Below are 14,620 nucleotides of genomic sequence, written 5' to 3' on the forward strand. Positions count from 1 at the left end.
TCTTGGCCCCTGTCCACTATTGCTGATCTCGATAGGGCAGAGTATCAGGTCAAAAGTGTTTATTATGTTTTATCATTGGTAAAAATTTAGAATACTAATCTATAATTTTAGAATAAAGTTCGGAGAAGTCAATGGAATACGCTTTAAGGCAACGGTTTCAGCTTCGAAGAAAAGAAAGGGTTTATTAATTTGCTTGTTTGGGTAGACTGTTTCGTTCATAAGTAAACATTTCAGTCGAATAGATAATGTTTTGCTTAGGCACCATACATACTTTTTGTATGGTGTACTATTTGGGTCAAAAAGTAAAATAAAAACACTACTGGTAGTATTAACCGTGTGTTTATCTGTAGGTACAAATAAGAGTAAAGGGTCAAAGTGTTTTATTTTATAGATATTTGACTTCAGATATGTAAGAGACTCGTTTGTACTTTTATAAATATTTTCAAACACATATCAAAGGCCATACCTACGAACGTAAATCTTAATTCATAAAGGACACGGCGACATACGCATATCTTTTCAACCATATGTTGAAATGCTTGCCTACGTACGTAAATCATTCTATATCAAACGTCATGCAAACGTACCTATATCTTTTCAAACATTTATCAAAAGACATGCCTACGTATGCAATTATTTTCATAAATTTATCAAAGGACATGCCTAAGTACGCATATCTTTTCAATACATATAGGGTCTGCGCGCGTATGTAAATCTTTTCAAACATGTTTATTTACGCAACCTTTTTCAAACATGTATTATAAGACATGCATACGTATAATGGTATATGCCTACGTATACAAATATTTTCAAACATATATTAAAGAGCAAGTATACGTACGTCAAACATTTACCAAAGGGCATGCCTACGAAAGTAAATATTTTCAAACATGCCCACGTACGCATATATCAAAGCACGTGTTTACGTATTCAATCTTTTGGTATGAAGGGCATGCCTACAGACGTAAAGCTTTTTGAACATACATTAACTGAAAGACATGCCTAAAGGTTTACATCACAATATCAAATGTTTAAAAAATGAAAACAACGTATGTCAAATAAAAATAAAAAACAGTTTTATTTAAGTTGATATTTGAAATACCGCTACATTTTTCCCCTTAGATCAATTTTCCACTGCGTCACTAACATAGTAGAAAGTGTTTCTACATATTTCACAGAACACAAGAGTGTCAAATTATCGTTTCTTTTGCTTATTATTTACAAAATTGTGCTTCCTACATTTCGAACGAAAAAAAAAACCGGAAATCCCGAATCGTTCCTCTCCCACTCAACACTGTTAGCTTTAATTACAGAACTGTGATGGTTGTGTTATGCTCCAAGACACTACCGTCATCCAATGTACAAACTGTGCCACTGACTTCTTCATAACGACGGACCAACAACACTGCTGTCCTCAAGGCTGCGATAGTTGTACGGGAACTGATGGTAACTCACTTAAACTTGCCTTAGCAGGCGCCTGCCTGAAGCAACCGCCTACCTTCAATCAGCTGGCTCCTGAGTTGACATTTTGTTCGTATTTCCACCTGTCTTAAGCATTCACATGTTTAAAGCAACGACTTTTCTGGATTATAAAAATCACATCCGGTTAACTGCATGTTTGCAATTTTATTTGATATGTTCTAAAAATAAACTAAATTTCATTGGCCGAAACCGCTCATCATCTTTCAAAATATATTTCATGTTTAATGGTTAGTGGGTTTTTACCCATTAAACATGACTTTCTAAAAATAGAATGGAAGTTATTTATAAATTGTTACTTTCAAACATTAAATATGTTGCAACAAATATTTGTTACTGATTCATAAACCTGAACCCATATAACAAAACAGTTACTGACTCTTGAGCCATTGGATATGATGCGATATTCGGTCAATATTGCCTTCTTCCGGTGAATATCACATCATATTCAATGGCTCAAGAGTCAATAATTGTATAATGTACTTTGTTAAAATGGCCATCTAACTCAGTTTTCATAAATATTGTTCTTCGCAGATTCTTATTTTGAAATATTTTATATCAAGAAAATATCATTTTTTATGTGTATTTCAAGCGTATATGTCAACATATTTCAGCAACCTCGAAACGTAATTAACTGACGAGAGATTTACGCGCATAGTACTGCATACCAACTAAGTTTTTAATTAAGGTGACAAACGCTTTTTAAGATAAAAAAAAGTTAAAAATCACAGAATATTTTAGCGAGCAAAATGTCATAAAGCGTTACACGCCAACTTAAATGACGAAATATTACAAAATGGCGATTTTATCGCGCCGACTCCCATTTAGGTCATATATAGCAGAAATTCGGTCAAAAATATGCTTCCGTGATGTATTGAAATAAGTCCGTTCCATTTTTAGCGCATTTGCGCGTAAACAGGGGACCAGATTTGCATTATTTCACCCGTGGAATGTATTTTGCATAAAATAAGACACTTTTCATACTTATATTCATATGTTCTCGAGTTGTTTAAATAGATCCTCATTTTTTTCCATTTTTAGCGCATTTGCGCGTAAACCGCGAGCCAAATGTTCATTATTTCACTCGTGGAATGTATTTTGTATAATATGAGACACTTTTCATATTTTTATTCACAAGTTTTTTACTTGTAAACGAAAGTAGGGTGTTTCATCTGCGGACCGCTTTCTGAAATGCGGCAGTATGAGGGTACCTGACTTCAGTTTACTTGCATTTCACTGCATACTATTCAACTCCTTTTTCTTTTAGTTTTCCTAAAGCGAATGCATGGGTATCTTGTGGAAAATAGGTCTATGACGGAATGAAAGTCTAAAAAATTATATCTAAATGGATCTGAAGTAACTGAATTTTATATGAAACAAAGAACGATTTCTTTTATTGGTATATAACCTTTACACTTAAACCTATATAGGAACAATCTGTACCTCATGTAAAGCAACGTATTACCTGTACAACGAAGGTTGTGACACGTGCGGGAACAACTGTGTGGTGCCATCAGATGGCTCGGCTAGGTGAGTATAGTTTCGTGTAGTACATTCAATACGTATAAAATGAAACGTCGCCTGAGCCAAAGGTTCACATGTTCACTTATATGATCGTGCAGTTTCCCTGGTTTGTCCGTCGCTAATTTTTAGATTCAGTCAAAATATCGCCTAAAAGTAAGGATCAGAAGTTCACCAAACTTAGCATGTAGCTTGGATTCGATCCACTGCACTAAACGACCACTGATGAAAGAACCTTTAATCTAAACGGACTCTTAAACCGTCCAACTGATGTTCACTAAATTTGTCATCCTTTACCAAGTTTGTTCAAATCATATCTCCGGGGTTTAAATTCACCCCTCTCGGGGGATACTTTAAAAAAAAAACTTGAAATGTCTTCAAGAGCCAGAGCTTAGATATTTTAGTATGCAGTATCGTCTAATTGTCCTCTACCAGGTTTACTCAGATCATGCCACTGAGTTCAAAATTGGCCCCGCCCATCGGGGTAACTTGTTTCACATAGTCTTATATAGGAAAAACGTTAAAAATCTTCTTTTCTAAAATCTGAAGGCGTAGAGCTAAGATATTTTGCATGGAGCATTGTGTAGAGGTACTCTACTTAGTTTGTTGAAATCATATTCCTATTTTAGTCAGGTGAGCGATATATGGCCATCGTGGCCTTCCAGTTCAAATTTCTTCATAAAATTCACATAGATATAAACCTAGTTTCACGTTGTATTTTCGTATTATTCACTTTTATTTGTTCTATTAAAGGTGCGACCCGGTCGACGGAAGATGCTATCTTGGATGTCAAGATGGATGGCATGGTCCAAAATGTGACGTAGAGTGCACTTTGTCCAGGTGAAATTGGTTGTTTATTTCTGATCCAATTAAAGCTACTCGCTTACAGTTTTTAAATACAAAATACATCATTACAAAAGGTATCTCGTAACATTCAAACTAAGAAATTATAATCGAAACAGCTGTAACTACTGGCGAACCATTTGTTTTGTTTGTGTGATTTTGTTGAGAAAGACAAGATTTATTTGTACGTTTCCAGCTTTTGATAGGGGGTTGGGGACCCCGCGTGCTATTCCAGGCATTTAAGACATGGGCGGTCTCCTGGGTAGAACCATCAACTTTTCGTAAGCCAGCACATGAAAAAATTTACACCCCAGTTGAGATTTCGAACCCACATTGGTGAGGGGCAAGTGATTCATAGTAAGCAACCTTAACCAGTCGGCTACGCAGCACCCCCACTCCCCTCAAACACACGCCCTAATTATTTGCCCTTTTATATGACTGCTAGTCAATTTGCTTGACAGCGTATCTAAGTAGAAGTAAAGCGGATGAGCAAGGGGAATAGGCTAATGTTGCCAGAATTTGTTGTTCAAACTAAACAACTTCTGTTATCAGAAAAAAAGTTTATGAACTTTAAATACGAGATTTATGGAAACGCATGGAAATTAGTTGTTTTTACTATTCGTTTCCACATAAAATTGAAAAGCGTTTTTCAGGGGCTATCGAAGGTAAATTGTCTTGTATAAAAAGTCGTTTAGGCACGAATTCCTCCATGATGTATTTGTCAAGATGGTAGGAAAGTTTTTATTGCTGGGGCAAGTCGAGTTTGATTCCCTGCTCAGACATGTTTTATTTCTTGATTTAGCACTTTCAAATAGTGTATACAGAACCTTAGAAACAAGAACTCTTGTTCTAATATTCATAATTTGACCAAACTTCAGTTGTAAAGAAGGATCATTTTAGCCAAAATCTGGCGACCAGTTCCTTTATTGTTATTATTGTTATTATTATTATTATTATTATTATCATTATTATTATTATATATACTCTTTTCATGCATATGTACACGTTCAAAAGTGCTTATCAGAATATATTGCAAACAATACAAACAATTACACATTCAACAAATGAATGCATTTTCACATTAACAAAATTATTAATGTAAAACATATAGATAAACAAGTCAAATATACATCCATATTTAAAATGGCTACTATATAATATACAAGAAACAAATTTATTTACAAAAGCTTTATTTCCTCTATGTATAGATGTGACAGATGCGACTACAACACTAATACCCAGAACCTCACCTGTGCTGATTGTTCACTCGGGTACTACGGGCCATACTGCGGCGCATGCGGAGTAAACTGTTCACCGACCACTGCCGCGAACCAGGAACTATGCTATCAGGACGGTAAGAAAAATGTCTCAATAATCTGTTTTGTTTGGTTTTCGAGGCTCCCGGTTAACCAGAACCCCGGTTAGCTCATTGATAGAGTACCTGACTTGCAAACAGGGGGTCGTATGTTCGAGTCCGACACTTGGTAGATGTTTTTGTCTGCAAAAATAAAACAGTGTCACCGTAAATTAATTTGATGTCATAGGGCAATTTTCAAGCGTTTGTTGGTGGAGTAAAACGCCAGGTGTCCCTCCATTAATTGAGGCACCGGTGGGTACCTGGATATAACCACTGGGTGGTTTTCTCTCACGAAATAATTTTACATCCTGAATGAGGTTTTAAACCCACAGCTTTGAAGAACAAGTAGTTTGAAGTCGGGGACTTTAATCACTGGACAACGGAGGGCACGAAATCGGCAGCAGTAGTGTCGGCTTTTCAATGATTTGCTCGAAAATTGAAATTTAGCGTTCGACTTTTTTTTTGTATTTTATATATGTCACATGTATGTTCTCTGTTTCATATATATTTCAGTAAAAATACAAATAATTAGATGATTTTTTGTTGTCTGAATTGTGGGCACCTGCGCGAACGGCTGTCAGTCTGGTTACCGCGGCCACAAGTGTGACATTGCCTGTCAAATAAATTGAAATTTATATTTTTTATTTGAATTGTAGGCAACTGCGCGAACGGCTGTGGGTCTGATTACCGTGGCAACAAATGTAGCATTGCCTGCTGAAAATCAGAAATTTATATTTTCTAGTTTGAAATTTAGGCACCTTTTCGAACGGCTTTGAGTCTTGTTACCGTAGCAACAAGTGTAACATTGCCTGTCAAATAAATTGAAATTTATTTTTTGTTTGAATCGTAGGCACCTGCGCGATCGGATATGAGTCTGGTTACCGTGGTAACAAGAGTAACATTGCCTGTCAAATAAATAAATAATATTTTTTTGTTTGAATTGTAGGCAACTGCACCAACGGCTGTGAGCCTGGTTACCGTGGCAACAAGTGTGACATTGCCTGTCAAATAAATAAATAATACTTTTTGTTTGAATTGTAGGCACCTGCACCAACGGCTGTGAGCCTGGTTACCGTGGTAACAAGTGTGACATTGCCTATCAAATAAATAAATGATATTTTTTGTTTGAATTGTAGGCACATGCGCGAACGGCTGCGAGCCTGGTTACCGTGGCAACAAGTGTGACATTGCCTGTGAAATAAATAAATAATATTTTTTGTTTGAATTGTAGGCACATGCGCGAACGGCTGTAAGCCTGGTTACCGTGGCAACAAGTGTGACATTGCCTGTGACTCTGCCGTAAATCTAGGAAACTGTGACGAGTGCGAGAGATACCCCTTTAGGTAAGTTTATATTCAGGCACTGCTCACCCCAATATATTATGCGAACAGTTTTGCAGTTTTTCATTGCAATACTCACACTATCTTATTCTTTCTCTGTCTTTTGATCCCAGTTAGCCCTAATATTAATCCAGCTGAACCTAACGTGTTGTCCATTGTCCGTCGTAAACTGTTACGTTAACGAAATAATCATCTCCATCATCTTGAGCCTTCCATTTTGTGTCCGCTCTATATCTCTTAAACCCCTTGAAGGAATTTTATAAAACTTGGGTCAAATGATCACCTCATCAAGACGATGTGCAGAATCCATGAGTCAGTCATGCCGGCTCAAGGTCAAGGTCACAACTTAGGGTCAAAGGTTTGAACCTTCCATTTTGTGTCCGCTCTATATCTCCTAAACCCCTTGAAGGATTTTCATCAAACTTGGGTCAAACGATCACCGCATCAAGGTGATGTGCAGAACTTATGAGTCAGCCATGTCAGCTCAAGGTCAAGGTCACAACTGAAGGTCAAAGGTTTGAACCTTCCATTTCGTGTCCTAAACCCCTTGAAGGAATTTTATAAAACCTGGGTCAAATGATTACCTCATCAAGACGATGTGCAGAAATTATGAGTCAACCATGCCAGCTCAAGGTCAAGGTCACAACTAAGGGTCGAAGGTTTGAGCCTTCCATTTGGTGTCCACTCTGTATCTCCTGAACCCCTTGAAGGATTTTCATCAAACTTTTGTCAAATGATCACCTCATCAAGAACTCATGAGTCAGCCATGTCAACTCAAGGTCAAGGTCACAACTGAAGGTCAAAGGTTTCAGCTCTGTATCTCCTAAACCCCTTGAAGGATTTTCATGAAACTGGTCAAATGATCACCTCATCAAGACGTTGTGCAGAATTCATGAGTCAGCCGTGTCAGTTCAAGGTCAAGGTCACAGCTAAAATCAAAGGTTTTACCCTTTCACTATCCATAGCAGTGGCGGGGGATTTAGCTGTCTTTCAGACTGCCTTGTTACTATAGCAACAAAGACGACAACTTTCTTTACGACAACAATAGCTTGGGTTTAGGTATTTTGCGTGTAGCACCATCAAATCGGCTTGTATCAAACTTATACATGTCAAATCGTTACCCTATAGTGAAGTGGTACAACCCGGTGATCACTTGCTTTACATATACATATAGGAAAATGCTATACAATCCATTTCTTTGAAAGTGCAATAGCTTGAGGAAGAGCATCTACTAACAGACATTACTTAATTTGTACAAATAATTACCCTGGATTTAAAAGTGGACTTGCCCGAGGAGGAGGAGGGGAGGTGAGGAATGGGTCGCTTGCCTTGAGAAGACTTTAATCGGGAAGAGTTTAAAATTGAAAGCGAAGTAGGTGGGGCTTAAGAATTTTTCTAGGTTAAGGTATCAAGGTAAGACTCTAGTTTTCTTCATTGCAGATGTACCAAATGCAAACCTAACTACTGGGGAGACCAATGTCAGAACGAGTGTAACCAGAACTGTGTGGTGTTTGGAGGTGCTCGAACCTGTTCTATAGATCAGGGGAGCTGCGATTTCGGTTGTCTGGCCGGATATTACAAACACGACTGTAGCGGGTCATGTCCTTTCTGTGGCAATGATGTCTGTGACAGAACTTCAGGTAATTTTGAATATTATTTCAGTTTATAGGACCCGCACATCCAAATGTATTTGACAGAACTGTGGCTGTATTTGAATGTTATGTCTGAATCAGTGTTTAGAACCAGCTCATCCAAATGTCTGTGACAGAACTGCGGGTAATTTTGAATGTTATTTTAGTGTCCAGGTCCCGCACATCCAAATGTCTGTGACAGAACTGCGGGTAATTTTGAATGTTATTTTAGTGTCTAGGGTCAACATATCTAATGGATGTGTCAGCACTGCGTGTAATTCTTAATGTTATTTTTGTGTCTAGTTCTGCACATCCAAATGTCTGTGACAGTACTGCGGGTAATTTTGAATGTTATTATAGTGTCAAGGATCCACACATTCAAATGGATGTGTCGGCACTGCGGGTAATTCTAAATGTTATTTTAGTGTCTGGGCCCTGTGCATCCAAATGTCTGACAGTATTTTCCGCGCTGCACGCAAAGATTTACTTGCCGTAGGTCTACATTCTCATTTATCCAACGGCACATAATTTATTCAAAATGTTGCAAAAAACACTCATTATATAATAGGGTTATTATAACAGTAGCTCTATCTGGGATGCTGCATTTGGCTCGAGTGGACTTTGCTAGATCGGATCTCACGAGGCGCGCATGCGCCGAGTGTGACCATTCCTTGCAAAATCCACAAGAGCCGAAAAGAATATTCCAGATCTAGCTACTGTTGTAATGACCCTTTTATTATATACCTCCAACTTTTTGTTTGTTTATATGTAACCGAAAGAAATCTTAAATGTCTGTTGATGTTGAAATGAAATGAGTGATGTTTTTGTGTGCGCTATTTATACAACTGAGTCAGCTCATGCATATTCAATGGAAGTGGTCCGACAGCGGCCCAATACGGAATTGTTTCTGTCTGGTCATATTTACTTGTGAAATACAATCCAGAATTTTGATAGAATTTATGTAGGTATATAATGAATTGCTATATTTATTTACAAGTGGAAAAATGTTGTTGGTCAGCCTAACAAAAAAACTGCTGTACAAAGTCTGATTAAAATATATGAAAAGTTGTGAATTAATAGCTCTGTCCTTTAAAACAAAAGAAATCAATAAAGCTGCGGCAAATTATAATATATTTATTTTTACTCAGGGACCATCAAATGGGTACAATCCAGTTAAAATCAAAGGAAAAAACAACAGTTTAAAATAAAATGTTCTTGTTTACATGCATATATGATCAAAATATCTTTCACTCGTTAAAACTTTATCGTGCATTTAACTCCTATCAAAGCCACATGTAACAATATATATTTTGTTTACATCTGGTGCTCAAACGTCGAAAAACATTTATTTCGGTCGGACGAAGAAACAGACAAATGTCATCTAGACTTGCAGATGAAACGCAGTGCTCTCCAGTTTAGGTATTTTCATCTTCCAAAAATCTCAATACTTGAATGGGCTTTTACAGTCAAACCTGTGCGTAATACCAGCCCCGAATAAAAGGCCATTATTATAAAACTTGCTCAATACCACTATCTTTTCTTTTAACTGTCAACACAATTGTTCATCATAGTTATAGCATACTTGACAAAACTACACGTTTTATGAACTCTAAAAGAATAAGTGCAAAGAAAATTGAAATAATCAGCAAAAAAAAAGGATTTTCTGGAATAAATACGGGAGCCTATTAGGGACATTTTGTCTTAGTTTTTATGCATAACCTCTTATGTATGACATATTATGTGTTACGTGCTATCAGTTACCTCTTACATGTTACGCATTACCTCTTAGGTGTTATATCTTGTGTGTTACTTATCAAAAGTTAGATTTGCCTAGTTCTCAATAGGGAAACAAAATTGGCGGACGTTAACGATTACTGCTTGTGGCACTTTATCCCTTTTGGTGATCACGAGACTGACTAGTCTAAAGAGCTAAAACTAGAAAAAAGCTTTAAACGACCTCTGCTATGAACAGCATGATGGATCTTGATCAAACCTGGTCTGTACCACCATTATAAGGTCATTTCCAAATTTGTTTTAAAACGCGCAATGGTCCCCTTGTAGGGTCCTCTAGAGCTAAACACAGAAATACCTTTAAACATTTTTTTTTCATAAAGTCTTTTGCTGAATTTTCATCAAACTTTGTCTGTAGTTTAAACACGGGACATTTGATCCCTTTCTGAAGCTCTTAGAGACGGAAATAGAAATACCTTTAAACAACTTTTTCTGATGACCACCTGTTTACCATCATAGTAAACATATGTAGGCAAGACTACATAACTAGGACAAGGTCTTTAGCTCAGTCATGGCGTTTTCTTTTGGCATAAAAGTTAGTTACGTTTCGCATACACTTCCATATGTTGTCTAAAATGTTTGATATATAACTTCGAAGCTTTGAACACTTGCTTACCATCATGGCCACACATTGCCATATAGTGCAAGATATATCCAGATCCACAAATACAGGTAGATTGTTTGTCTTATCTATTTTTTTCTTTTGTCAAAAAATCTTAATATTTTGAACACATACTTCCATCAATTCTTCGAAAAGTCGAGTGCACTGTCAACAGACAGCTTTTGTTTCTTGTTGTTCTAAGGGAGTCCTAAAATTGCTCTTGTCCGTACGTCTGTCCGAATATATGTCATGTATATCTCAAAAAGTATTTAAACTAGAGTCATCAGACCTAGGATTGTTACTGTGTCCCCCGACAACAAAGTTGTAAGGGGGGGGGGAGGTATACTGGTTTCAGGTTGTCTGTCTGTCTGTCTGTCTGTCCGTCTGTCCGTAGACGCAATCTTGTGCGCACCATCTCTCATCCCCTTGACACAATTTAATGAAACTTCACACAAGTGATCAGTACCAACAGTAGTTGTGCATGGGGAATGTTAGGTTTTTTCAGAAAAAAAATTTGCAGAGTTATGGGACTTTGTTTTTTTTGTTACTATACTATATACAGAGACACAATCTTGTGCGCACCATCTCTCCTCATCCCCTTGACACAATTTAATGAAACTTCACACAAGTGATCAGTACCAACAGTAGTTGTGCATGGGGCATGTTAGGTTCTTTTAGAAAAAAATTGCAGAGTTATGGGACTTTGTTTTTTTTTTGGTACTATACTATATACATAGACACAATCTTGTGCGCACCATCTCTCCTCATCCCCTTGACACAATTTAATGAAACTTCACACAAGTGATCAGTACCAACAGCAGTTGTGCATGGGGCATGTTAGGTTTTTTCAGAAAAAAAATTGCAGAGTTATGGGACTTTGTTTTTTTTGTTACTATACTATATACATAGACACAATCTTGTGCACACCATCTCTCCTCATCCCCTTGACACAATTTAATGAAACTTCACACAAGTGATCAGTACCAACAGTAGTTGTGCATGGGGCATGTTAGGTTCTTTCAGCGACAAAATTTGCACAGTTATGGGACTTTGTTTCTTGTTAACATACTATGTACATACAGTCTGCATATGCAATCTTGTGCGTGCCTAATCTACCAAACCCTTGCACACAATTTAATGAAACTTCACACAAATGATCAGTACCAACCCTAGTTGTGCATGGTGCATGTTACATTCTTTTAGATAAATATTCTGCATAGTTATGGGACTTTGTTTTTTGTTACTATACTGTATACATACAGTCGATATACATACAGTCCGCATAATTTTGCAATCTTGTGTGCGTCAAATTGCAATGTACTATGTCAGTGCATGCGGGGGGTACATTCATCACCTTTAGTGATAGCTCTAGTTAAACATATTACGTTGCACATCTGGTATTGTGGTTTGAGTTTACAAAACCAGACCATGACTTAGTTAAAATATACTTATTGTAAAAGGAAGTCGGGGTTTGGCTGTTCCTAAAAATAGAGGATTGCTTAAACTGGTGCAAAAGGACATATGCAACATTATGTATTTCATTACAGCCCATAAACAGACTCGATAAAAACCATTTGTTATTTCCTAGTGATTTATTTTAGTTTGCTGTCTTGAAGCATTATATATTTCATTACTGCCCATAAACAGACTAAATAAAACCCATTTCTTATTTTCTGTTTTTTTTTCTGCTTTTTTTAAAGTATATCCTTAGACATAAGATGAAATACCTAATTCCTAATACCTTTGACATAAGATGAAATACCTAATACCTTAGACATAAGATGTAAGATGAAATACCTAATGCAAAATTATGTACATTTTATATATGCAATAGCAGATAAATTAGACTTAAGTAGGAATTCACAGTTCGCGCCGCACTAAGGACTGAAGCATTCTTCCAGCGCATTTATAACTTCACCAGTATTAAAAGCTATTTAACACCTTACACCAACATTTAAAAACAAAACATATATCACTTCGGCAGTTTAGTGTCCCTTTTTCAACTAAGAATTTCGATGAAAATATTCTAAGCCCAAGATAAATTTACATACAGTTTCCCTGAGGCAAAGGAATTGATTCAAACGTCATAGAAGTGTCCCCTAACCAAATCTGTATCATATCCAATAGTAGCTTTATTTTCACAGATACAAGGAAAAATAATATAATGAAATGAAAGATCTTTTCATTATGTTAATAAGTGATTAAATCAAACTTTTCTTCAATCAGTGTTAATAGCTCTCTATATAGCATCTTGTACATGTATGGAAATTTGAACACTATAGGTTTGAGCAGTCTTACTAGACATTCTGAGTCTTGACTACATATCTTCCTACGGGAACCACACATTTCACAGCATATATTGACATCTTCTTAGCTAACTTTCTTGCCAAAATCATACAAATCAAATACTTTGGTAACAAAGTACATTAGATCAGGCTTTCCATGCGGAATGTAGATTCCAGTTAACAGCTTTTCGATCGAGCTTTGTGAAAGAAAACTTTATACATTTCAAATAAAAAGGATTCAGTTCATATTTCCCGCTTCACCTCTATCTTACGTGTATAATCTAAGAGGTAATAAATAATACTTAACGCATAATACATCACACATAAGCGGTAATGCATAAAAACTAAGACAGAATGTCCCTAATAGGCTTCCGTAAATAAATGAATTTATAATGGTTTTGATCATTATACTTTTCTTTATTGATCAATCTGAATTCTTTCAAGAGCAGTATGAAATTACTTTAAAACGCGATCGTCTTAAGATGAAGAGGATATTTATTCAAATGAATGTCTAATTTGAAATGAGGAATCCAGAAAAACTTGTTAAGCCATACATGTGGTCCGTGCCCCCACAATTCGATAAATACACCCTGTCTCCTGCATCCAACATGTAAACAAACGACTGTGTTCCTGTCGTGTATCCGTCTTGTGATTCTGAAACACTAACTACCGCAATATAAGCGTGCTCGTTCACGTAGAAGAAGCAGTAACTGTCGTTGACTCCCGGTGATCTAAACATAGTTGCTGTGAAGAAGTAAAGACCGGGATAGCGACATGTAAACACCCCAGGAGACATGTTGTATCCATGTCCTGTATTTTATATTAGGAAACGGTACCTCAGAGGTGTGCTACCATTGCCTGACGATGTATTAGGGTTATTGACAGAGAATCCAACTGCTTCATATGAAAAAAAAAACTTGAAAATTAAACAAAATAACATAATGAATTGCATGTTGTTATTCGACCATTTTACGATATTATGAAAAGCCGGTGATTTAGTTTTAGTTTTCAAGACTAGGCATCTCCCTAATTATACAAATAAAGAACAGCCGGTGGAAAATAAATTTGCCACAAATGCGACAAAGCATGTGCAAAAAGATTTTCGAATTTGATACAGCTGAAGTTATCGTTGGTTATGTGTGTTATCGGATTTAACGCCTTTTTAAACAATTTTTCAGTCATATAAACGACATGTCTTCTTGTAGCAGTGAGCTCAATGTCCAACTTTATAGTGCTGCTTCACTGTAATATCACGACGTAGACACGTGGCATGATAACCCACCCAGTAACATTATACCGACATCGGGCTGACCAGTCCCAGCACTATCCTCTAAATGCTGAGAGCTAAGCGAGGAAGCTACTATTACCATTTTTACGTCTTTAGTATGACGCGGCCGGGGATCGAACCCACGACCTCCCGCACTTGTTATATAACGTTGGTTATAGGTATTAAACTTTTGTATTTACATATCAACAGTAACAACGTTCATACAGTTACAAAACTGTCAGCAACTATTTATAAATTTAAAACAAAACTTTAAAATTCCTTCAGGGTACTTACGATGTTTAGCTGAGCCATTGATTGTCAGGGTTTTATTTTCCGTTTGATTAAGTTTGACATCCGAATTCTTCTTTATTTGGTCTTGTGCACTTTCAAGCTGGTCAATTTTGTTGCTCAAAGTTGTAACAATGTTCTGCAGGTGGAGTCTCGAGTTTTGTTCGTTTACAATCAAGCTCAGCAGGTTTTGTATTGTTCTGTCAGCACTAGTCTG

General features: G+C 36.7%; 1 protein-coding gene across 9 annotated transcripts in view; it reads left to right on the forward strand.

Moving 5' to 3' along the window:
• The window catches only part of LOC123542023 (multiple epidermal growth factor-like domains protein 6), a 93,368-nt gene that overhangs the window by 15,157 nt on the left and 63,591 nt on the right, over positions 1-14,620 (forward strand). For all 9 annotated transcript variants that reach the window (XM_053531920.1, XM_053531921.1, XM_053531924.1 and 6 more), the window contains exons 4-9: positions 1,314-1,446; positions 2,910-3,009; positions 3,754-3,840; positions 5,052-5,197; positions 6,432-6,543; positions 7,981-8,180. In XM_053531920.1, the coding sequence (XP_053387895.1) occupies positions 1,314-1,446; positions 2,910-3,009; positions 3,754-3,840; positions 5,052-5,197; positions 6,432-6,543; positions 7,981-8,180 (778 nt within the window). The remainder of the gene's footprint in view (positions 1-1,313; positions 1,447-2,909; positions 3,010-3,753; positions 3,841-5,051; positions 5,198-6,431; positions 6,544-7,980; positions 8,181-14,620) is intronic.

Source organism: Mercenaria mercenaria, chromosome 19 (assembly GCF_021730395.1).
Source record: "Mercenaria mercenaria strain notata chromosome 19, MADL_Memer_1, whole genome shotgun sequence".
NCBI classification, from domain to species: domain Eukaryota; kingdom Metazoa; phylum Mollusca; class Bivalvia; order Venerida; family Veneridae; genus Mercenaria; species Mercenaria mercenaria.